The sequence below is a fragment of the Numenius arquata genome, chromosome 1 (genome assembly GCF_964106895.1).
Source record: "Numenius arquata chromosome 1, bNumArq3.hap1.1, whole genome shotgun sequence".
Classification (NCBI taxonomy): domain Eukaryota; kingdom Metazoa; phylum Chordata; class Aves; order Charadriiformes; family Scolopacidae; genus Numenius; species Numenius arquata.
Genome location: NC_133576.1, coordinates 80,826,121 through 80,851,207, shown reverse-complemented (window position 1 = coordinate 80,851,207; position 25,087 = coordinate 80,826,121). Strand labels below are relative to the sequence as shown.

At 42.9% G+C, this 25,087-nt stretch overlaps 2 protein-coding genes across 3 annotated transcripts; one reads left to right on the top strand and one right to left on the bottom strand.

Moving 5' to 3' along the window:
* Nucleotides 1–516: 516 nt before the first annotated feature.
* On the top strand, nucleotides 517–9,649 carry TEX30 (testis expressed 30). Of its 2 annotated transcripts, none has more exons than XM_074145878.1 (5): nucleotides 517–576; nucleotides 2,419–2,649; nucleotides 4,267–4,318; nucleotides 5,838–6,046; nucleotides 7,230–9,649. In XM_074145878.1, the coding sequence occupies exons 1-5, from the start codon at nucleotides 559–561 to the stop codon at nucleotides 7,401–7,403; spliced, it is 684 nt and encodes a 227-aa protein (XP_074001979.1). In that variant the 5' UTR covers nucleotides 517–558; the 3' UTR covers nucleotides 7,404–9,649. The 2 variants fall into 2 exon arrangements, with proteins under 2 accessions (XP_074001979.1, XP_074001990.1); XM_074145889.1 differs by having other exon boundaries at nucleotides 562–705; nucleotides 7,230–7,821.
* Nucleotides 9,626–22,930, bottom strand: POGLUT2 (protein O-glucosyltransferase 2). The gene is made up of 10 exons (XM_074145862.1): nucleotides 22,542–22,930; nucleotides 20,108–20,313; nucleotides 19,487–19,692; nucleotides 18,642–18,719; nucleotides 14,671–14,843; nucleotides 13,415–13,652; nucleotides 12,619–12,828; nucleotides 12,145–12,234; nucleotides 10,106–10,210; nucleotides 9,626–9,889 (listed from the first exon to the last, which is right to left on the bottom strand). The coding sequence occupies exons 1-10, from the start codon at nucleotides 22,718–22,720 to the stop codon at nucleotides 9,872–9,874; spliced, it is 1,503 nt and encodes a 500-aa protein (XP_074001963.1). The 5' UTR covers nucleotides 22,721–22,930; the 3' UTR covers nucleotides 9,626–9,871.
* Nucleotides 22,931–25,087: the final 2,157 nt, after the last annotated feature.

Here is a 25,087-nt window from a genome sequence, read left to right as displayed (position 1 = left end):
CTCCAGTTGCTATAATTATTAAGGCATATTTCTTCATGACACGCCAACGTTTTTTAAAAATAGCACTACTACTGCCTGGCGCCCACACGATGTGCACTTCAACTCATCCACCTGGTGACTCGGGGGCCGTCAAATCCCCCCCCAGGTACCGAGCACTGGCCTGCCCCAAGCCCTCCGGTTTCTCTTCAGGCCCAGCCCAAAGGCCCCTCCCCACACGCCTCAACCCAATCCCCGTTCAAAACTCCCTCCTGCGCAGCCTTCGCCTGCGGCCAACAAAGGCCGGGGCCGGGGCCGGCTGCCCCCGGGCCAGCCGCACCGCGCACCCCACCGCCCAACTACCACCAGCCTCCCCTCCCCGCTCCGCCTTTATCTCTCCCTACAGCCCCCGAGGGCGGACTGGTTGCCTCGCCCCGTCCGTCACCTTTGGGGGCGGGGCCTCACACACCTGTGGGCCAATCAAGCGCCGCGCCAGCCGCCCGCCCGGCGAAGCTCTCTCCCAGCGGCGGGGCGGTGATTGGAGAAGGGGGGCTGTCACTCACGTGACGTCACGGGAGCGGGATGAGTGGGCCGGTAGAGGTATGGCCGTTGTCCGTCTCCGCTCCTGCCGGCGCGGGGGGAGGGCGGAACGCATCTGCCCCTTCATGGAGGCGGCCGGCGGTTAAGGGCCTGTCGCGGGCCGAGAGGCGGGCTGCTGCCTTCGGCCAGGTGATCCTGAGGGCCCTGAGCCCGGTGGGAACCCTGCGGCCTGGCGGACCCGGGCGCCCCGCGGGGTCACGGGTACTCGGGGCGGCCCCGGGCTGCTGTGGGGAGGCCGCGGGGTGCTTGGTCTGGCCCGGCGGCTGTGGCTGAAGGCGGAGCAACCGCCCGTGTGGGTCCGTGTGCGTTTTTGTCTTTGGATATGTAAAGCCCCGCAGCCTGTAGCTGCTGCCGTTCCCCTGAGAGGTGGAAACGTGGGTTTTGGCCAGCTGAGTCCCGCCTGGCCTGGCGTTTGCCCTGGGCAGCGCCCTGGTGGTCAAGGAACAGCAGCTGTGGCTGTTTCAGGCTTCTGCCCATCTCTGTAGCCATTGGCGTGGCTGCCGGCTGTCCCACAGCTCCGGCTGCCATCCTCTGCCTGGCATCCTCCACCCACATCAGCTGGGCAGAGGCTGGAAAGTTCCATGAGGCCACTGACAACCTCCTCCTTCCCTGTGCGATGCCTCTGTAGGATCCCTGCTGAGGAGAGACTTTGAGATCTAGCAGTGGGCATGAACTAGTGTTTCATCCCAGGCCTGGGGTGTTCTTTCTCGCTTAGAGAAGCTGCAGGCGCACATGTGCTGTCCAGCCCCCTTTCATTTAGCTCAACATCAGCTGGTCTTGTGTCTCATTCAGCTCCTCCAGATGTCTGTCCTGACTGGAGGCCCTCTGCCAGCCTGACGCTGGCTATGTCTGAAGCTGTGCTGTCTCTCTCCTGTCCTTAGGGAAAGTTCAGTCTTCATATGCAGCTGCTGCTCCACTGAGTGGTTGCCACTGTGTAATTTGGAAATGCTTGCTGGGCTGTGTCCGCGTGTCTTGTATTTCTGTGGCTTAGGCTGCTAGTTAGAGAGTTAGTGCCTTGCTTATCTTAGGATATCAGTTATACAAATAAATGAAATACATATCTTGTGACATCTGCCAATATTTATTATTGAACACTTAATGAAAAAAGTAATTCCTGTGTTTCTTTTTTTTTTAATAGTGGCATGTAAGATCTAAAACTAGTGTATGCAAATCTATTTTTCATAATACTCTGTTTTGGTCTTTTCCCTGTGTAATCAAGCTTGTATATGGATCCTACAGCTACAGGATTAAATAGTTGCTGCCAGCATGGAGTTTTTTTAATCCTATATACTCCATATGGCTCTACAAACCCAAAGTAATTTGGTTGTAATAAATGTTTAGGGGCTTCCTTATTCTTTTATTTAATAATGTCTGTGAGAGATGGGAGATAAAAATACTTTTTCCTCTGTAGGAAACTGTAATTAGAAGAGTTCATACTTGCTGTTTATTTTTAAGCCTTATAGAAGAGTTATTTTTTTCTTATTGTGGAAGAATTAATATTCAAGTCAGTTATGGCAGTTAGCTTTCACATAGCTAGATATAGATATATGGAGAAGGTAAGAAGCATTTCAGTTTATGCCTTGAAGTGTCCTTTGAAGCTAGGGGTGTTCCATTTTCTAATGGAGAAAAGGTGTGGTGTGATAAGGTGGCTTGCCCATTACTGCATGGAAAATCTTTGAGCCAGAGGTAGAGTTACTCACTTAGTACTCTTAAACAGAAGAAATAAAAGTGGACTTGAAATTTTGTTTTCTTTCTTAGTTGTCCGATTGTTCGTCATCACGTGTACACTGGGAACATGCTTGTTTTCATTTTTAATTATATTATTTTTTGTTTCATTTCTAGGTTAAAGTGAAAATACCTTTTGGAAACAAGTATCTTGATGCTATATTTTCTGTCCCAGAGAAGAAATCAACATATGGAGTGATTCTTACCCATGGAGCTGGAGGAGATATGAATTTCCCTCACTTAGTGTCTTTGGCAGCCCATCTTGCATCCCATGGAGTTCTGTGCCTGCGGTTTACTTGTAAAGGCCTTAACATTGCTTATAGGACTAAGGCCTTCAAAGCAGTTGTGGTAAGAAGTGACCAAATTATGCCAAAACTTAAATCTATGGATGTCGTATTCTGGGCTTCTTAAATTATGACCAGAGATTAGTCAAGCAACAGTGGAAAAATTAGAAGCGATGGTTAGCGAAATGGAGCACTGTCTGTGAACAGAAACAGCAGGAACAATTTTCATATGGGCAGTAGCTGGAACAGCTGCAGGAAGTATGTGGGTTTGAGTTCAGGGAGAGAAAGAAAAGCTTGAGAAAAAGATGTGAAAAAAGCAAGGGTGCTTTCTAGGAAAACTTACAGCTTGAAAAAATGAAAGTATTTAGGATGAAAACAAGAGATAGGTGTTCTGGGAGGGCTTTCTGGTGTTCTGGTGGGGGTGTTCTGGTGAGGGGAAGAGGATTAAGGGATACAGCTTTAGGAGCAGTTTTGAGAGGAAAGAAGCTGACCTGGGAATTGTGCTGGGTGTCTGAGGGTTGGGAGAACAAGACTCTGGGGAAAGAGTAGGGAGTTCTGGGTCACAGGAGGAGTTGAAGCAAAAGAGATTGAGAGTAGCATATGGGAGCCCTAGAACCTAAAGAGTCTTTGATTCCCAAATGAGTTTAAACTGTTAAATGTGCGTGCTGATCTCTTTTTGATGTTGCTAAGATGTTCTTATATACCTAGATTTTGTTAAGAAGAGTAACCTTTTGTTGTAATGGTTTCAGCTTAGAGTATCATCTTGTTCTGGGGTGCGTAGGAAGAAGTGGAAATTCTCTCCCGATTAGCTGCTTTTACTGGGGCATGGGAAGGTAGCTTGAGTGCTTTGCAGTGAGCATCAGACATTTTTATCAGAGAACTAAGTCCAGTTCTTAATGAATTAATTTATATAATGTCATTATGATTATAGGTACGTTAATTTGAGGTTAGACTTTGCTAGCTTTAACGGGGATCTGTTCTCCATTCTTTTTTGAAGAAGCATAATGTTGTTAGTGAGTTTATATTAATATTTTGCTGTGTAAAGGTAATTTAAAGGCCTCTGCTACAATAGCATCTGACTAGTTATCTCCTAAAAGCTGAAAAAGTTGATGCTGAATTTTATAGGATCATAGAATAGTTAGATTTGGAAGGGACCTTAAAGATCATGCAGTTTCAACCCCAATGCCATGGGCAGGGACACCTCCCACTAGACCAGGTTGCTCAAAGCCCCATCTAGCCTGAATGGCTTATCTTCTCTGTCAAACAACTGATTGTGTCTTAAACTTTTTGTTGGAAATACATGACCTCAGCTTCAGTAAACGGCATTTTTGCTAACTTCCGTTGCCTTTTGATCTGCCAAGAGCTTGCATGTGGTCTGTTACTAGAACAAAATTGATACACAGTAAAACTTTATATTTTGGTAACTTGACAGGGCATCTGAAATTTTAGACTTGCAGAGAACTAATGTGAAATTGCTTATGCTTATTATATTGTTACTGCAGAATGTTATGAAATCATTTGTGTGAAAAAAGCAAGGTATCAACTTGTATGTATCTGTTATTTGTTTAATCTGCAGTGCTGAAAGAGCTTCCCATTTTGTGTTTAGTAGCTACAAACAAAAAAAATCCCCGCCTCTCAACTGCCTTCATTCTGACTTGTAATGTTTATCTTATTTCTTTAGGAATACTTAAAGCTTTCCAAAGACTATACACTTTCAGGTGTCTTCCTTGCAGGTATTGTTTTTATTACCTATAATTTTCTCTCTTATATTGTCTCTAATGATAGCAGTCTGTAATTATTCCATTTTTTAAAGTCTGTCACATTTTGGTAAGAAGTGAAAGGAACAAATGTGAATGACAGGTTTCAGTTTGAGGTGGGCACTAAAAGCTTGCTGTCTAACATGGGAACAAGCTGAATAAACTCCCTCTAGTCAGTATTGCTTAGGGAAAGCAATTCAGCTATCTGCTGGGAGAACCCTCCTTTACGAAGAGCTGAATGTTCTGTAGTCTTCATTAATTGATTAACAGTCCACTGATTGCCATGGGAAGCTAGGCGCCAAGCCCACTTGGAGATCTGCATTGGGGTGTCTCAGTGCTACCATCCCTGTAGCTGGTGGCAGCGTGGGGCGGGTGTGCAGCTTGGCTCTCTCGCTTGAGCAGCGCTGCTTCTCAGGTCACAAATGGGAACATCCAGCCTGCTGCTTTCACCACGTTTTCTTGGGAGCACAGCTGTCTAGATCTATTCACCCCCCTCACGCCGCCACAGATCTCGCTCCAGAGGAGGAAGGAAAGAGGAATAGACCATGTTTTCCAGGTACTTTGGGAGAAAAATTCCTTGTTGCTTGTAAGTGACAGGGCATAGGTTCTCTGATAACCCATGTGTACTTTTTAACTGCAGGTCTTGAAGAATTCCAGTTACTGGTAAATGGAAAACCATTTTGCCAAAGCAGGTTTTGGCAGAGAAAACCTAGTGGCAGATAGAAGATCAGTTATATTATGTGAAAAAGCGAAGTAGATGGGTGTGATTAGGAATAACTGGAGACGGGAAACCCTGAATGTTCTCTGAGTAAGCGAAACCAAATCTGCCCTGATGCAAGTTAATCCCACTGGAATCAGCTACTTCTAACACTCAATTACAGAGCATTGTCGGCTCATATGCCTCTTCTTTGAGGAGATAATTTGATATCTCCTTGCTGTTAGTGACTGACTTCACGCTACAAGTTCACGCTTTATTATTTTTTTTTTCCCCTTCTACTTTTAAGTTGAATTTTGAGGTGTGCATAAGCACTTGCTGGATTTGTTTTGGGAGTAAGGTGCATAAAATAAATTTAATTTGAGCAGGTTAAGGTTGCATGAAAAAATGATAAAGATAATAGCATTGCTATCTGGAATTTCAAGGGTCAGGAGCATAGGACGTAACCCTCTCTTCCTCCTGGCTCCAGGATGGGCTGTTGTTCCTTCCAGTATTGCAAAGGATCCCTCTCCATTTATCTTTTTTTTTTTTCCCACCTTCATTTTTAAATGGGGATGTGGAAACGTAATATAATCAGACAAATAGTTTAGCAGAAAGTGTTGAGATTAGGATCAATATTTTTCATTGAATAGATGAATAAAAGCATCCTTTACATCTTGTACTACTGGTACGGTGAAATACACTCAGTTGGATTGTTTTTAGGAGTTGTTTACTTCAACAGAATGTAGATGAGGTGACAGCAGATACACTTTTTTTCCTTTATTTTAACATGGGAGAAAGGCCGTTCCATGGGCTCACGAGCTGCTGCCTCTGTGATACGTCATCTTAGCCAGGAGGAGGAGGAGGATGACTTCATTCAAGGTCTAATATGTTTATCTTACCCATTGCATCGACCAAAACTTCAGTCCAAGCTCCGGGATGAAGATTTATTATTTATCAGGTGTCCAGTGCTGTTTGTCTCGGGATCAGCAGATGAGATGTGTGAAAAAGTGAGTAGCCTTGTAAATCCTGCTATGGAGGGGCAGGATGGAGGAATAGGAACGTATATGAGTGACATCTGTACTGGTACACACAGCTGTGGCTTTGATTAACAGCCTCCTCTAAATATATATATATATATATATATATATATATATATATATATATCTTCTGAAGGGAAGCCTTGGGTAGGAAACTTTATCAGACATAAGGAAGCCTGGGGGTGCTTTCTGTTGCTGCTTGAAACTTCTGGATTGTGCTTGATCATCCACTTTAGCAAACTTTGGGCCACTAAAATACTGCTGATTTAAGGGTTTTGTATTTTTTGATAGGACTGTACAAATTAAAAGCAGCCTATGGACGAAGTGAGTTATTTGCTATTCTGTTCTAACCACGTCAGGTTACAAAACATAAACACTGCTGCGCGACCAATTTCACATTTGTCACATTTTCATGACAAATTCTTCTAGCAAAGCAGTTCTACTCCCAAGTCAGACTTCTGTGGTAGAATGAAGAGATGTAGAGATGAAGACCAGGTGTGCAGGGATGAGACTACAGTGGTTTTCTGCCTTGTTTTCTTGCAAAGTAGCTATCTGTTAGTTCTTGAACTGTTCAGCTTGGATTTGGGACTGCACAATTGGCATTTTCCATCCTTGGAGAGTTTCTAAGGAGCCATTATGCTTTTGCAAGTTGTCACCAAAATAGGTCAGGCTGACAACCAGCAGATCCTTGGAGTGCCCTCTTCATGGGGAAATCTTTAAGACTTTCTGAGCTGGTTCTTAAGTCTGTTCGCTGAAAGTTCAAGAGAGTCAAAGCCACCCTCTAGGCTGTTACATTGCTACTCTACCACTGTAGACAACTCCGATATAAGAAGTTCAGTCATTTCATTGCTAGTGCTACCCTCTGGCAGTGAAAGTGGATTCCTTCATCTTTCCCCTTCGTAGGGAAGGAGGCTGCACAGGGCTGTGACCTTTCCAGTTTTTTAAGTGCTAATTTTCTGCTATTCTGTGTTTGAGTGAGGGCTAACCTTTGAGGAAATTCCATTACTGGACACAGTATCATCACATCTTTGCCATCAACATGTTTTTAATGTGCATGCAGATCCATTTTGTTTTCAAGAGCTGCCTATTAGTGCAACTATGAGTTGCACAGTTTGTAGCAGCTAATTCTTTGTCATTCTTCTTTTCTCCACAGCAATTGCTAGAAGGTGTGGCAAGCAGAATGAAAGCCCCTAAAAAAATCCATTGGATTGACAAAGCAAACCATGGGATGGCAGTCAAAGGACGAACAACAGACGATGTCATGGAAGAAATAAATACACAAGTTTTTTCTTGGATTAGAGAGAATATTGAACTGGACCACAGATGATTTGCAGTGTTTAAGCAATGTCTTCATTTAGATGTTCCTAAATGCAGCAAATCAAGAGTTTGCTATTTCTGAGAGATGCATTTTATAAAAGAGGTATTTTCAGAGGTCTAAGTGTAAATGCAAATAAAACATTTTTGTGTGAATGAAAAACATTATGCAAAACAATGAAGAATTTTTTAAAGGAAGGACAGAAGATTTACTGAATATTGAATACCATGGCAGCATTGTTTTCTGTGTTTCTATGCAAATAACTGTATAAAACACTTAGTCCTCTCCATTAACAACTAAATGCTTTTGACTGATATTTGAAGTAATACACTGGAAAGAATCTATTTTGACAGCAAGTCTATAGATGCATTTCATTGCTGAGTATGTAACTGATGCTACACTGGTTTGAAATTAAAACCTGCTGATTCGTAGAATTCTGTGAGCACATCCCCCGAGGCTGGCCAGCAGGGGTTGTACTACTCTGCCTTGGTGCTGTATCCTGGCACTCCCAGTGTGCTTCAAAACTAGTGACACAGGGAGAGGAATCTCTCGTCGTTTATGATGTCACTACCCCAAGGGGCCAGATGCTCAGCCTGTGTAGGGAGGAGGAGGTAACGCAGACATGGTTGTGTGTGAGGAGCAAAGAACGTGACTTTGAGAAGTCACCCTTGAGCAACTTCCCTTGTGTAAAGGACTGATGGCAGTGGCCCTCTGGAGAGATGGACGTGGAAAACTCTTAAATAAAAACCAATAAATGACAAATTTAGTTTATGCTGGTGAAGGAACTCCTGGAGGAGGAAGCTGTTATGACATGTTGCACAAGGCTTCTGTCAGGAGAGCTCAGAAGAGGCAGATAGGGGTCTGAACCTCATTACCCATTAGTGGAAGCAACTGAGGTCTTCAACTGAGCTCTGACGTTGCAGAGTGGATGAAGTACTTTGTGTGTGCTTGCAGCTGCAGACATCCCATTATGGGCTGGGAGTAACCTGCTGGTATAACCAAAGGTTATAGCAACATATTAATGGCTTTCAACCAAGTCATCAGCAAGTATCAGCTGAATGATGACTCTCTGAGATGACCCCCCAAGGCCTGATGACCCCTGAGATGAAGTGCCTGGTTGGTCCTCAGAAAAGCATCTTGGCATTGTCTCCTGAGATGGTGGTCTCATCTCCACTGCCATCAGTTCCCTAAAACCTGCTCCGGTTGTTCTGCATCTTTACGGCTTGCAGCTTGCTGCTGTGGTGCCACCAGCTGAAGGTGACCATGCAGCTTTAGCCTGGAGGTCATTTTGGGAGGAGCTGTTGTGGTGACGGTTCAGAGCTGCTTAAATGGACTTTGAGTCAGCCCTGGAGAGCTGAGAGGATTTCTGTGATGTTTTGGCCAGGCACTTCGATCAGAGAGCTTTTTAAAAAATCAGATACAATATTCTTCTGTTGTTTCTCACAAGAGGTCTCAAGAATGCTGATCTCCCAGTAGTAATGTTGTTCAATAAGCATAGCAAGCATTTAGATCTTTGCAAAGAAAATATCCATGTGTTTTTTAAATTGTCTGGCTATGTTACAGAGAAAAATCCTCACTTTGGGCTGAAAACGTGTGCTAACTTTAGAATTTAATGAATTTAGACTCGACTTTAAATCCACCATTTTCAGATGATGTTGATATGCTCAAAAATCACAGTTGAATTACTTAGTATCTGTGGAAAGCTGGTATTCTAAAAATAGACTGTTGAGACAATGATTGGTTTAGTTTCAAGTGTCACTGTTCGATGCTACTTAATTCTTTTCATGTTGCCACAGAGACCGAGTTTCACAGACAGAGCATCCATGAAAATCATATGGAACTTAACACTTTTGTCTAATGTTCCTAAAGTGTCCAATAGCACTGTGTTATTCCTTCAGGTTAAAAAGATATATTATAAACCCCACATCATTACCTTTAAGCATACTGATTCTCTCAGAAGGAACAAACTTACGGTCTAAAGGACAACTTTGGATAAATACATGGGGTTGGGGGGCGTAGACTTACAGTTCTTTTTTTACAGAACACACTTGTGAATACACTCAGTGTAACAAGCATGAGTAATCATAGAATGGTTTGGGTTGGAAAAGACCTTAAAGATCATCTAGTTCCAACCCCTCTGCCATGGGCAGGGACACCTCCCCCTGGATCAGGTTGCTCATAAGGTTGCTACTAAGTATTTGCATTTCCAAGGTATCTCAGGCCAGTAACACATCAGTGATACAAACATGTTTTTTATTAAAAAAAAAATTATAAAAATGTTTTTGAACAAAGCTCTGCAACCACTGCATGATAAAAAGGAAAGAGGGGGTGCTTGTTTTTCTTCCATATGTAGATCATGACACAATAAACTTCATAATATCCATTGACATTATCCATTGGCATTTTAATCCAAGTTTTTCTTCTTACCTTAACAAGACAGTCTGAATGTAGGTAAATATTAATTTTTTTTTTTTTTTCTGTCAGAGTTCATCTTTGGCCTGTAGTCAAGAAAGAAGAAACATTTTTCAGTTAATTGGAAACTCAATTTTTCAGTGTCTGGTCCTGCAAATACATGAAGAAATGTTTCTAAGTTCGGCAGGTGTTAATGTTCTGGTAACTGACACCATGGGGTATTAAGCAAGGGCTGTTCCAAGTTGGTTGAGTAAGAACTGAAGACATCCAGCACTTCACATTTAACACTGTATTTACTGTACCTTTTTTCTGTGGCAGGTACACGGAAAAAGGTCGTCATCAGGCTGATGCACTTTCTCCATCCCATCTCTGATTTTTGGCTCACTCACTTGCAAGCTGGCATATTCCTGGTTTTAAAAAAGGAAGGTATTGTTAATTAATAGAATCATAGAATGGTTCAGGTTAGAAAGGACCTTAAAGATCATGGAGTTTCAACCCCCCTGCCATGGGCAGGGACACCTCCCACTAGAGCAGGTTGCTCAAAGCCCCATCCAGCCTGGCCTTGAACACTTCCAGGGATGGGGCATCCACAACTTCTCTGGGCAACCTGTTCCAGTGTCACCACCCTCACAGTGAAGAATGTCTTCCCAACATCTAATCTAAATCTCCCCTCTTTCAGTTTAAAACCATTACCCCTTGTCCTATCCGGCAGAGAATGGCTGGAGAGCAGCCCTGAGGAGAAGGACTTGGGGGTGTTGGTGGATTAGAAGCTCAACATGAGCCGACAGTGCGCACTGGCAGCCCAGAAAGCCAACCGCATCCTGGGCTGCATCAAGAGAAGTGTGGCCAGCAGGTCGTGGGAGGTGATTCTACCCCTCTACTCTGTGCTCCTGAGACCCTACCTGGAATACTGCATCCAGCTCTGGAGTCCTCAGCACAGGAAGGACATGGGACTGTTGGAACGGGTCCAGTGGAGGGCCACGAAAATTATCAGATGGCTGGAGCACCTCTCCTATGATGACAGGCTGAGAGAGCTGGGGTTGTTCAGCCTGGAGAAGTGAAGGCTCCAGGGAGACCTCATAGCAGCCTTCCAATATCTGAAGGGAGCGTATAGAAGAGCCGGAGAGGGACTCTTTGTCAGGAAGTGTAGTGACAGGACAAGGGGTAATGGTTTTAAATTGGAAGAGGGGAGATTTAGATTAGATATTAGGAGGAAATTCTTTACTGTGAGGGTAGTGAAGCACTGGAACAGGTTGCCCAGGGAAGTTGTGGCTGCCCCGTCCCTGGAAGTGTTCAAGACCAGGCTGGATGGGGCTTTGAGCAACCTGCTCTAGTGGGAGGTGTCCCTGCCCATGGCAGGGGGGTTGGAACTCGATGATCTTTAAGGTCCCTTCCAACTCTAACCATTCTATGATTCTATCGCTCCACTCCCTGATAAAGAGTCCCTCCCCATCTCTCCTGTAGGTCCCTTTTAGGTACTGGAAGGCTGCTATGAGGTCTCCCCAGAGCCTCCTCTTCTCCAGGCTGAACAACCCCAACTGTCTCAGCCTGTCTTCATAGGAGAGGTGCTCTAGCTCTCTGATCAGCTTCATGGCCCTCCTCTGGACCCGTTCCAACAGGTCCATGTCCTTCCTGTGCTGAGGACTCCAGAGCTGGATGCAGTACTCCAGTTGGGGTCTCATGAGAGCAGAGTAGAGCTCTCGTGACCACCTCCCTCGACCTGATGGCTACACTTCGTCTGATGCAGCCCAGGATGCGGTGGGCTTTCTGGGCTGTGAGCGCGGCTCATGTTGAGCTTCTCACCCACCCACACCCCCAAGTCCTTCTCCTCAGGGCTGCTCTCCAGCCATTCTCTTTAGATTATATGCCTGGTTGCAAGTACTGCACCAACTCAGCTGAGTAACTCTGTAAAAGCTCTGGGGCTACACAATCTGTCACTCCATACTGTGTCAACGACAGAGTAAGCAGATACTTTGCTGACAGGAGCCCCCTTCAGGTGCCTCGCTGGAGTTTCGGTATCTGGGTGCTAATGCACAGATATTTTCAGCTGTGGTTCACAGGGTGATGTGGAATTCTTTGATCGTTGTGGGCAACATATTCTTGCAGATTAGATCAAGATTTATGGGATCCAATTGCTTCTCTCAAGCACCAGCGTAGTCTTAAAGGGTTTCATGAGAAATAACTGCATGCAGCGGTTGTAAACCCACTGAAATTCTTAATTGCTGCTACTTGCTTTGCAGCTTCAAGTACCAGACTGGCCAATTGCCAGAAGCTCTTTTGCCCTGAATTCTTTCCGTGGCATTTCTATTTTTGTGGTAGTAGCCGTTAAAAATATACTAACCTGGAAAAGTTTGAAATAGTAACAAAAAATGTGATCTCCCATCAGATTGTTTCTTGCAAATTCTTGTCCAGTCTTTGCAATATTTTTTGCCTGTCAAAAAAAAAGTTTTTTTTAAAAATTCTCAACAAAACGAGTAGTTATCTCAGGATGCCAATATTGATTCTGGAGTTAAATAGTGTTGACAGTTTAAGGTAACTTACTTATTTTTATTTAAGCATTCTTAAAAGGCATTCTTATGAAGATACTCTTAATTTTTCGGAAGTTAAATTTAATTTCAAGTTAAGAGCAGTATTATGTATTTTTTAAAAAGTATTTTTCTTGTTTGTGGAGTTGATGACAATAATTTTTAATACATTAATATACATACTTCTAATACATACTTCTAATACATTTTTTTTGTTTGTTTTAAAGAAACACAGGTTTTGCTCTATTTTGTCAAGAAACATTGCTGAGTACTTCTAAAAGTATATTTACCTCTTCATCATGCTCTTTGGCCCACTGTAGTTTTTCTAGTAGATCACTTAGGTCACTTTTAAATGGAATATAATGTTTCCATGGCTGCAGCTCATTATAAAAATGCTCATAGTAGATGGAGTCTTGCTTTAGCACCACACTGTTTCCTGCTAGTAGATAAGGCAATCTATATGCTGCCACTGTGCCATCAATATTAATTTGATATTTATACTGGAAAGAAAACGACCATCGGTTATTAATAAACAGAAGATCCAAGTAGCTTGGTTAGGTTACATCATTCTGAGGGCACTGGTGTTACTGACTTGCCGATATTGAGAAATGTAGGATTGGCTAGGCAAGCATCAGTGTTTAAGTAGCTTTTATTATTTAGTTTGGAATTCATCACAGTGCAGGGTACACAGAGATGCCCTCTTCATCAATTAAGTTCTCCGGAAATTCTTAGACGCTCATCCTCGGATGTGAGGGTAGATGTGCCACTTCATCCACTGATTTTCCCACTATGTTAGTTATGTTAGTAGACCTGATCGCTGAATCAGGAAAAAGAAATAAAAAGTAACTTGGAGTTATATAGATTATACAAGGTTCTACAGAACCTTTTGATGTAAATCAACATTATCATCCTCAGTGTAAGAGCTACAGAGCAGTTAATCCCACAGGAAGGGATGCCTACTCATGCTTGTTATTGGTGGCGTGCTGAAAAACTAAAAGTCACTTCATTATCAATAATATATACAAAGTTATTTGATAAGGGGAAACACTGAGAGCTTAGTTCTATGAAAAATGGCTACTGGCTTACCTTAAAAAAATCAAAAAATGAAATGTGCTTAACAATGGGGCCATAGAGGCTTTCATCATGTTTGAAAAAAAAGAAGTTTGTGAAAGCAGCATCTATGATCTCTGGGTATTTTCTGCTGAGTTTTACAAGTTCAAGTCTCTCTTTGCGGCTGTCACGTCCTCTCCAGAATGCTGTGGTATTCTTGTCTTCCCACGATGGACCAGTATTTGCTTGAACTGACATCATATCCAGACTGACTCTGGAGGAGAAAGAAGTGATTTAATAGTGAAGCCTACTGGAAATTTTTTTAAGTGCAATTACTTAAAAGAGTTTACATTACCACCAGGCAAATACCAAGGATGAAGGCAAGTCATGAGCACACCCATCAGTATTTTTGTAGTTATAAAAATACGTAAGGCACGTCAAGTTTACAGGTCCGTGGCAAGACAGCATCAGTTCAATGACAACATGGCATGTGGAAAGTGTACCCGTCAGTTGTCATGGAAAAAAGTGGCTAAAAGGGGTTATGGTTGCCAGACAGATTAAGGTGATACAAAGTAAGGCAGTAGCTGATAATGGTGATGAGGCGGTCACAATAGTCCAAAGCAAGGTTTTTATGTAACTAGCTTAATACAACATATTTCACTTCCTTTGCTAAATTAAAGCACATAAATTAGGGAGACAGGGAGGAGAAAACTTAGGAAAAGTCTTGATAATAAAGACAAGGGACGTCAACTGAATGTAGTGAAATGACAAACAGGTTCAAAGTGGAATAACGAAGATCTCTTAGAAGGTGGCTTTGCAGTGTTTCAAGACAGTGACAGAGCAGTTAGAAAGTTATCATCAGTGATCAAAGTGGGAGATGGTAGGTCCTAGGTTGAGAGTTCTGGCTACGTTGGGCTTGAAAAGGTACAGAAAAAAAGATTCCAGGAAAATCAGTAAGAAAGAGGCCTGGCCAGTTCTCAACATGTTCATGAGGGGAAAACAAAGCAAACAAACAAAATACCTTCCCTCCACGTGCTGTTTTCAGTGACTTCACCATGTTTAGATTAATCTTGGTTTTGGAAATGAAACAGTGAAATATTTTAATATGTGTCACTTATGTTACACAATACATAACTTGGTTAGTGGCAAGATATTGATTACGCAGTGATTGCCTACCTCTCAGGTGCCAATGTCTCAATGAATAAATAAAAAGTTAATATAGTGTTAATACAAGTATCTTTTTGGAAGATCATTCACTGTGAATTTTGTGAAAATTTTAAGCAACTTCTTACCGTCCCATAGTCTCCAAAACTGAGTCTGTTAAGTCATATGTTGGCATGACAATGTCTTTTGACTCACTGGACCCACACCATGAGAAGATGGGGTGCAGGTTCTGTGGGGCCTTCCTTTTCTCCAGAGGCCAGTCCCCCAAATTAACAAAAAATTCTACATCTGGCATTTTCACCTAAACAGAAGCAAAGCAGGCACAAGTGCGTTTTAATACAAAGCAGTATTCTTCTGCTGGCATCTTGCATTTTGAAAACAACCTCACTAAGAGAAAAAACAGCCAGGTCTCTAATATACTTAATGTACCTGTAATAAATTATTAAAGTTCAGAAACATGTTAGAAGTTCTGTGACCACAGAGTATAGCCTACAAGATACTATTTTTTTTTTTTTTTTGAAGATTTCCACAAAGTCACATAAACGGTCTCTCTTTATTTTTAAGGGATAGGAACAGTCCAGTTTAGAGGATCGTTTCTTGTTATACATTACACGATTGGCCACACAATCTTTGTACCAGGCTAGCACTGGGATCTAGTAAGCAATTGTATAGTTCCAAGGTTAAGTTGAACCACCTTGTTGACAGTATGGAAAATTGCTGTTGGGTGGTAAATTAGTTTTCTGTCACATCAGTGAACTGATTTGCCCTGTGTCTGCATGACAACTAAATCCAACAGAAGAGAAGTAACAGAAATGAACAGCCACGATGAGAAGACCCTATTTAGTCAGCGCTGAGGTTAATCATTAAGCATAACATCCTTACCTTTTTTAAAAATAGTTGGTAGCATGGAACCACATCTGAAATCACTGTTGCAGCCAAAAAAGCAAGCAAAATACTGTTGATGGCCAGGAAATGTTGTAACAACAGGACAGAGGGCATAATTTTCCTGCTGTATGAAACTTTGATGCACCTTCATCTTGAGCACTGTGTGTGGTTCTGGTATTTGCAAGTGAAGTAAGAGAAGGTACAACAAAAGACAGCTACTATGATAGGGATGGACCAGCTGCCTTGTGAGATTAAGCTAAAAATGGTAGGACACTTCAATTCGGAGAGCAGAAGGCTGAAGGCAACATATGGTTGAGTTTTACATGACCTGAAGGCATGTAAAATGTCAGTGCAGAACTGATGCTGTGTCTGTTCTTAGTTCACCCTCTTCATAATGTTGCTTTTTTTAAAATAAAAATCTCCACTACATCCCCCTCAGTTGCCTTTTTCACAGCAAAAGAATCCTAGTCAAACTAGCTTGACTGCATGCTCAAACAGCCTTCCTGCTGTGTAATTCTTTTTGAGGAACTGAAATGAGAACTGCACTGTCACAGGTTTCATACTGTGATACAATCTTTCTTATTTTGTTTTTGCCTCCCTCCTTAATAATTCTTAATTGGGTATTTGACTATTATGAACATCTGATGAATATAGTGGCATTTTTGGAAGTGTAGGAATAAGTCCAAGATCTCTCTCCTGACGACTAACAGATAATTTGGAGATCATGATTGTATATGTGTGATTAGGATGTTTTGTTCAAGTGTTATCATCAACTATCTCAGTATCTACATGAGAAAATATCTTCTCTGAAGAAAGATCAACTACAAATGTTAACAATTCTCAAATTAAAATATACATATACACATAAAAATAGCATTTAAACATATTGCTGACTCATCATATATACGCATCAAAGCATTTCTCCTCTCAAACCCCTTTATTCTTTAGATCAGAATGGCTGGTCACAGGCTAACATTTCCGAATTCTTCTGTGACCCAAACAGGTTTCAGTATATTTCTAATTTAATTTATCTTTTTGGACAGAGATAGAAATTAATAATTTGTCAAATATCAAACACTCTCCTAAATAGTTGAAAATATTCTTCTCTAATTTGACGACAAGGGAAGGCCTTTGGCAGAGACATTCAGAAATTCTAAAGACAGAGACCCAAAGCAGTACTTTTTGTTTTCAGTATATTACAGAAAAGGTTTTATTGTGTACCTTCATTTCAAAGGGGGTTTGGCTACGTATTTCAATCTTCAGCACTAAACTTCAGTTACAGTGCCATCTAATGGTTATAATGAGCATAGAAAAGCTACAAATTCTATTTTATCTACATCCTCAATTGCAGAATCATTCAACAGGTTAAATCATCTTCTCCAGCTCAACAGATCTATTGTCTTTCAGTCACACTGCCTTAATAGAAATTCCTGCAGTATCTAATGGGGATGAAACAAATTCTGTTTTCTAGATCTGTTTCTGTCTTTGGAGTTAGCAAATCTTTTCCAACATGCAATTTAATTCCGTTATTTCTTGTCCAACACTACTGACACCGAGAACAGCTTATTTCCATATTCCGAAGAGCAACCTCTTAGATAATTAAATGCTATTAAAGGCTACATTCATATCTTCCCTTAGACATGGTTAGATGAAACAATCCCCACTTAAATGAATCTTCATTTGTATGTATAGTCATTCTCACCCCTTTCCTGTGCAATGCCTGTAATTGAACAATCTTTCTTGAAGTGTGAGACCCAAAGGTGGACACAGGAGCATAACTGATTCATTACTAATCCTGAGTACAGTGGAAAGGTTACTTCACATTTCTTTCATGTGTTTGTTCTGTTAATGTGTGTGTGTAGCTTTTCGCAACAGCATGCCGCTATTGGTCGTTAAATTTGTGATACTATAACCTTCACATTTTTCTGCAGAAAATAACCACTCACTCCCTATTTTAAATAGGTGTCATAACTATGTGACTTATCCAGCCTTCGTGTAGTATCCTGCCCATGTCAGTTTATTTTATCAATTTTCCATACAATTTCTCTTACTTGTTAAGAAAACAAGCAAAGAAAACTATGATGCTGTACCGTGCGGTGTTGCAGGATCTTTCATTTTTGTTACCTGAAAAATCAATAAGCATATTCTCTAAGTCCATCACTCAGTCAAGTTATTAAATGGAGATTGAACCTAGGACAAATCACTGAAGAATACATTTGTGACACCTTTTGCCTCTCTGGAAACATTGGTAACTTTTAAAGTAAGGCTTTCCAAGCAGCTTACAGTAGTTTCTTGTAAGGCAAAGTTTTCCTGTCTAATTTGTGAGAAACTTGTGAAACTTACCCTCAAACGCCTAACTAAAATTAAGATACTTGACATCCATACAGGAAGTCTATTATCTTGTTACAGAAAAAAATTACATAGTTATGACTTATTTTTATATTAAATCCATGTTGTTTCATACCAATTACCTTATCTTTCGGCTACTTATAAATGTTTATCAGATTTTTAAGAAATTTTTTTTTAGGTGAACACCTCCATACTTCAGTAGCTCCTCTCTATTCTTTCTTTCTTTTTTAAAAGACAAAGTGCTTTGTCTTTTTACAGTCAAAAATATGTATTAACTCGGATATCTTCATATTTCTCTTATGTAATAATCACATATTTGTGTGTGCTGCAACTTCAGCCCTGCTATATTCGGTCACTATGTACATAACGTCATTTTTTTTTCCCCAAAGTTTCCCTAGGGAAACTTTTTGCTTGTATATCAAGGGAGTTTCCCCACATGCCACCTGTTGGGCTTTTGGTGCTCTTTATCAGCCTTTCCTGTCTTGTTCTCAAAATATGGAATTTAAAGGAGAACAATACACATTCTGTATTTTTTTCAGTCATTCTGTAAAATTTTCTATTAGATGCTGCAGGATGATTTATTTAGTCTACAGGGAACAAAAACCCACATTCTGTCCAAATCCATCAAACGCTCCTATAAAAGCTTGCTATTCAATTAACATTTGTGATACTCGATATACTAATCGGGTAAGCACCCTAGAACATGCCAACTTCAAACAAGGGAAATGACCTTTCTGTTATTAATCAAAATACAAGAAGAGCTTTTTAACAGAAACAGCAACAAGTGTTGCTGAAGTATATTTTTTAAGCCCAGGCTTCTATAAATTAGGACATACAGAATAAATGACTGTACAGATGTACTCACTTTTCTTGTCAAAGAAAGCAGTATGGCATCCATGAAAATTCTGAAGCCAACATGTTCCCCATACGTCTTTATATAAACCTGAAAATAAACAAAGGTTTTACTGGTCTGGGGCTTTCATTTCAGAGAACAATTGGCAAATTTAGAGCTCTTTCAATCACTTAGTAATTAACTAGGCAGACGGATCCTATGGCTATATAGATTTATTAATTGGCTGTGCAGCTTTATAAATCTCATATCTCTAACTCATCACAGAAAAGTGACCAAAGAAAAAGACAAGCTTTGCTTGCTTTTGCAGATGCTTTAGGTCTGTCTCATGGAAACAGAAACTGGCTTCCTGTTTCTGTTGTGTTCCATTGTTCTGTTTTCTTTATGAAACTCTACTGATGTCAGTACAGTTTTGTTAAAAAGAATTGTAGCTCTGATCCTCAGTGGAGCTAAGTGGTATATGTGGACTGCAGAATTATGCACAACGTAATTTATTGATGCATGTCAAAGTGGATGATCGTGACACTCCACAGCAATATTACTCAGAGAACAGGAAACTGAATTAGCATTTAAGAGACCTGGGTCTGTGCCCAGTACTTATATTGATTGCTTGGAAAGTAATTTGCCTTTGCTGTGCTTTAGTTGCTTCAGTTGTAACGTGGACAAAAAGCCCTTTACAAAGTAAGATACTATTGAGCTCATATGCAAACTGCAAAGTGTTCAAGGACAGAGAAGCAAGCAATGAAAGTTTCTTAAAGAACACAAAAGAAGAAGCCTTTCAACTGGAAAGAGCCAACCAGCCTAGTTGCATGACTTCCCACCAAATGCCTGTATGGACTTCAGATCAACCCATTCCGTACCTCATTATCTTTGATGGTGTAATGACACAAACTCTGTCTTTGTCCAAACCTCTGTGGAATTTCTTTTGCAATCTTATCTGGATCAACAATGGGAAAATTTGCTAGGTCTCTCTGAATCTGTGGAATGATTTGAGGGCAGTTCATCTCTTCCAGCCATGCACTGCTCTCCTCCTGAGGGCAGTCACAGTTTTCATGATAAATAGGGCCTATCAGGAACACAATTATTATTTTAGTAAGTCACACTACCGAGCTGTTGAGATCAGAAAAGAGGGTCAGGCACTGAACGTTCATTACTTAGGGCCAAGTCTTCAGCAACTCTAAATGGACACATTTGAACTTTTTTATTGACTCCAAGGGAGTCACACCTAACTACACCTGCTTCTGTGTGAGCCTTTTACATGTATTTGCTAGGCAACAGCTTCACAGCATTTGTTTCTTTCTATTATTTTGAATAGCATGCACAGGACACCTATAATGAATCCATAATTCCCATGGGATTTGATAGTTCTGAGAAGTACTGAGGTCCCGCAGAATCCTATGCTAATCCTAGAACACATTCTGGGACACAGTTTGTGAGAAGAAGCCACGACAGGAAATCTGTGTCCAAGTGCTGCTTCTTACCTTTTAAAATATATGGAGACTCTGCAACGTGTTTCTCTCCAGTTTTCACTTCTATCTTCAGGTTTTTGTAACTTGCATACATCCTGTATCTCACAAGGAAGGAACCATCTTTCCTGTCTAATACTTGCACACCAACCCGAGTGAACTGTTCATCAGGAGCAGTGATCTTCACCTGGAATGCATTTTCACCTGGTGATGAAGTGAACCTACCAAGAGAGTAAGTGGGAGCTCAATAAAAAAGTAAACACACAACAGCTTTCTTAGTCTGATCAGTTCCTTTTCAAGTTGACAGATTTCCAGTGACTTCTGGAAGCCACTTTATGAGCAGATCCTAATGTTCACAAGCAAGGCATGATTTTTCTGAAGAGAATTCTGCTAGGCTAACATCTCACGCTGTTAGAACTATTAGCTATCAAGAAGGCTCCACTTAGATACTCATGAACACATCTCCAAAATGACTTGGTGTGCTACATGTTGAACAATGTTAGAAATATGGTCTTTGATTATATGGGATCAAAGCGCCTTTAAAAATCCAGTATAGCTCATGATTAGTAGTAGCTCAAGTGTAAAATGATGGGAAGGCAGAGAGCATGCAGATAAACGGATCTTGGTGGATATATCGTGATATATCAAGGGGCAACGGTTTGAAACTGAAAGAGGGTAGATCTAGATTGGATACAAGGAAGAATTTCTTTACGACAAGGGTGGTGAGATATTGGAATAGGCTGCCCAGAGAAGCTGTGGATGCACTATCCCTGGAGGTGTTAAAGGTCAGGCTGGATGGGGCTTTCAGCAACCTGGTGTAGTGAAAAATGTCCCTGTCCATGGCAGGGAGGTTGGACTAGATATCTTTAAAAGTCTCTTCCAACCCAAACCATTCTGTGATTCTATAAAAAAATACCAGGACATGTTTCACTTTAGCAGCTTAATAAGTCTGTTATTTTACATACAGAAGCAAAATGTATCCTGCTCACTTTATTATTTTCCAAGTATTACTTAAGGAAGCGAAGAACAAAGTTAGACTTTCTAATCATTATGTTAGCTCACACGGGGCGGGGGAAACAATATTACAAATGCCAGTGGCTTGGTAGGGAAAAAACACTATAGCGGGATCACGTCATTCAATGTGTACTTGTGACATCTTGGCAAAATTCACCATACACCAATCACAGAAAAATCTCCATAAAACCAAATAATTTGAAAAATCATGACGTTATCACACATCATAGAGGTATTGACAAAGTTGGCATGGTCAAAATGCTGCATCTGCCAACTTTCTTTCACCTCTTTAAACACAGTCCCAAATATGTAGTGAGAGCTTAGGATAAAGACAGAGGGAGTGGGAGTGCCTGGACTAATGGATTACAGCACAGTAGCCTGGTCACCTTTCCCAAAACTTGTCCAGACATATTAGAGAACTGCCAGTTCAACTAAACACAGGAAATAGTTACTGTCCAAGATAAGCTGAATTGGCAGTTTCCAGACTTGTGCATGTCATGGTGCATCTAATCTGGACAACGTGGAGGGAGCACTCTGAGCTCCTATCCAGTTTGTACGGTCAGGGTTTCTTTCCTGTAGAAAAAGAAAGCCGTTGAGTGTCCTCTGAAAACTCAGTTTACCTATTTCATTCCTATGAAGTTGACTTAACGGTCTATACAGTGCTTCCTAAATGACTCTACAGATCTTGTGCCTATGCATTTAGGTCAAATACTGATGTTCCTAACAGTGGAAACAAGCAGGACACCTGAACAGGTATATGATAAATTAAATATACTAGTTATTGTTAAGGTTTTGACAAAGCAGAACAAATCATAAATTGCTGGCTGGACCAATGTGTGTGTTTTGCTGTTGAATATTTTCATTGTCTTGTCTCATCTCATCCCCTTGTGTGGTTATTTGATACTCCTAAAAAGATTAATTAGCATTTGCTAAGTGATAGGCAGAAAAAGTCACGTAGGAAGCCTTCAGCACCGGTAGTTTCCCTTTCTGCAGGAAAACACCGAAGTAAATTTCTGCCTAAAAGGTGAATGCGATTCAGCAGGAATATGGGCAGGCAAGGTCAGCCCTGCCGAGGATGGGGCACGCAGCCGTGCTGGCACCGCTGCCATTCAAGGCGGGGAGCTGGACGCTTCGCTCCCTCACAGAAAAAAAAAATAAAAAAAAAAAAATCCAGCAATTACGATTTGGAGCCAGGGCCTGCAAATATTTAAGCGGCTGCCCAACGTGAGGAAAGTCGCGCTCCCACGCACCCGGGCCGGGGTGGTGATGCCTGGGGAAGGGCGCGTAGAAAGCTCCGCCGCTCCCCGCTTAACTCCCTTCACCCTCCTGACCGGGAGCGGTGAGGTGGGCAGGCAGCCTGACTTTTTAACCTTTTTTTTTTTTTTTTCTACCCATAACCGAATTCTCCGCGGAAAGCGGCCGCCGCCCGGCTTACCTCTGCCCTTCGGCGTCCACGGCCTGCACGTAAAAATAGCGGGCGGGGAGGGCAGCCTCCGCCCGCAGCCCGGGCCCCCATACCACGCTGCGCTCGGGGCTCAGCCGCCCGCCCCCGCCGGCGGCGGCCCCAGCCGCGACGACTCCCAGGGCGACGCAGAGCGGCCACAGGCCACGCATTTACAGCGCTTCCCCCCGACGGAAAAACACCGCCGGGGCGCGGGAGGGAGCGCAGCCGGGGACCTTCCTCCTTCCCTCACCGCCGCACCGGGGAGTCCCGCCCTCGGCGCGGCTGCATGGGGGGCGGGGGCGTTGAACGGGAGAGATCGCGGGGCCGCCCTGCCCCGGCTGCCGGCTACCGCTCCTCACAGAACCATTCCCGCAGCGCCTGAGATGAGCTGAGCGGGGCGGGCGGCGCCGCACTTCCGGCGCGGAGCGGCGCTCCTGGGAGGTGTAGTCCGGCTGAGGAGGGGGAGGCGGTTGGGAGGCGGTTGGCAGTGATTGGGAGGCGGTTGGGAGGCGGTTGGCGGCCGGCGCCGGGTTAGCCCAGAGCTGCCTCAGCCCCAGGAGCGGCCCGCCGGCTCCAGGGACTTTCCTGGGATCCACCGCCAAGGATGGCCTCAGGGGAAGGGGACCGGGAAAAGCCGGCTCTGCCCGTCACTCTGACTTACACGTCCAGACATCGCTGTTTTTTCCGTGTCATGAGCTCAGGTCCACCCCCCACCTCGTTCGCTTCGTTTCCATAACGTTAGGGTGAGAAACAAAAGAGTTTACGATCGGGAAAAGCAGGTTTTCAGAATCCTCCACTGAGCAGCTGAAGCACGTACATGGCATCCAAGAAGCTCAGGTCACCGTCCTGGATTGCTGGGCACCTCACGAGCCCACTGCCATGGCGGCAATCACCCCGCACACAGGCCTTGGGTGACTCAACAGCTCTTTGTCTGTCAAATGATCCTACCTCAGGTTTAATGAGCAGATAAAAAGCATTTAAAAAAAAGCTACAATGTTTACTGATGCACTGAGAACCAGAAATATGCTGATTCTAGTCCTAGTAAATACTTAGCGCATCTCCATATTTAGAATAGAATCATAGAATTGTCTAGGTTGGAAGGGACCTTCAAGATCATCTCGTCCAACCATCAACATAACTCTGATAATCAAACCATCACTAAACCATGTCACTAAGCACCATATCAACCCGTCTTTTAAATACCTCCAGGGATGGTGCCTCAACCACTTCCCTGGGCAGCCCATTCCAATGCTTAATAACCCTCCCAGTGTAAAAATTTTTCCTAATATCCAGTTTGAACCTCCCCTGGATCAACTTGAGGCCATTTCCTCTTGTCCTATTGTCTGTGACTTGGGAGACCAACCCCCACCTCTCTCAGGTAGTTGTAGAGAGTGATAAGGTCTCCCCTCAGCCTCCTTTTCTCCAGGCTGAATAACCTCAGCTCCCTCAGCCTCTCCTCATAAGACTTGTGCTCCAGACCCCTCACCAGCTTTGTTGCCCTTCTCTGGACCCGCTCCAGCACCTCAATGTCTTTTTTGTGGTAAGGGGCCCAAAACTGGACACAGCACTTGAGGTGGGACCTCACCAGTGCCAAGTACAGGGGGACGATCACCTCTCGAGTCCTACTCACCACGCTGTTCCTGATACAGGCCTTCTTGGCCACGTGGGCACACTGCTGGCTCATGTTCAGTCAACAGTCGACCAACACCCCCAGGTCCTTTTCTGCCAGGCAGCTCTCCAGCCACTCTGCCCCAAGCCTGTAGCGCTGCCTGGGGTTGTTGTGACCCAAGTGCAGGACCCAGCACTTGGCCTTATTGAACCTCATCCCGTTGGTCTCAGCCCATCGATCCAACCTGTCCAGATTCCTCTGCAAAGCCTTTCTACCCTCCAGCAGGTCGACACTGCCACCTAACTTGGTGTCATCTGCAAACTTACTGAGGGTGCACTCGATCCCCTCATCCAGATCAGTGATAAAGATGTTAAAGAGAACCGGCCCCAGTACCGAGCCCTGGGGGACACCACTCGTGACCGACCGCCAACCAGATTTAATTCTATTCACCTCCACTCTCTGGGCCCAGCCCTCCAGCCAGTTTTTAACCCCGTGGAGAGTACTCCCATCCAAGCCTTTCAGCATTCACTCCTGAAACTCCGAAATTTCTAGGTTATGAAGATGCAAGCAAGCCAAAGGTGGTTCAAGTTGGACAAGTGCAATGATGCATGTGCGTATTCCTAAACAGAGCTTTTCTAAAAGGTTAGAATTTGGCTGTTATGTTCTGCTTTTCTGAATGTTTTTTACATGTATACATAAAATCTTGAAAACTTGAAACTGGTCTCCTGAAACTGGTCAGGGTTAATAGCACTGGACTCCAAAAAGCAGTGAACTTCTTTTGTACCAAAGAGCAGACGCAGAAAGCAAGCGTGCAATCCTAACACTATTCCTAAATACGTACCCCCCCCCCCCATACCCAAATGCTTTCCTTTGTCACTTAGCTACAGAAACCTCACCCAAATTAAGGCTTCTTCAGGGGAGAACTTCA

Coding starts and splice junctions, on each gene's coding strand:
- POGLUT2 (XM_074145862.1), bottom strand. CDS start 22,720: ATGCGTGGCCTGTGGCCGCTCTGCGTCGCCCTGGGAGTCGTCGCGGCT. Junction 14,844..18,641: donor TGCTTTCTTTGACAAGAAAA/GTGAGTACATCT, acceptor GCTTCTGTTTAG/GTGAAAATGCCAGATGTAGA. Junction 12,235..12,618: donor CCAAAGAGCATGATGAAGAG/GTAAATATACTT, acceptor TTTTTTTGACAG/GCAAAAAATATTGCAAAGAC.
- TEX30 (XM_074145878.1), top strand. Junction 2,650..4,266: donor AGGCCTTCAAAGCAGTTGTG/GTAAGAAGTGAC, acceptor TTATTTCTTTAG/GAATACTTAAAGCTTTCCAA. Junction 6,047..7,229: donor CAGATGAGATGTGTGAAAAA/GTGAGTAGCCTT, acceptor TTTTCTCCACAG/CAATTGCTAGAAGGTGTGGC.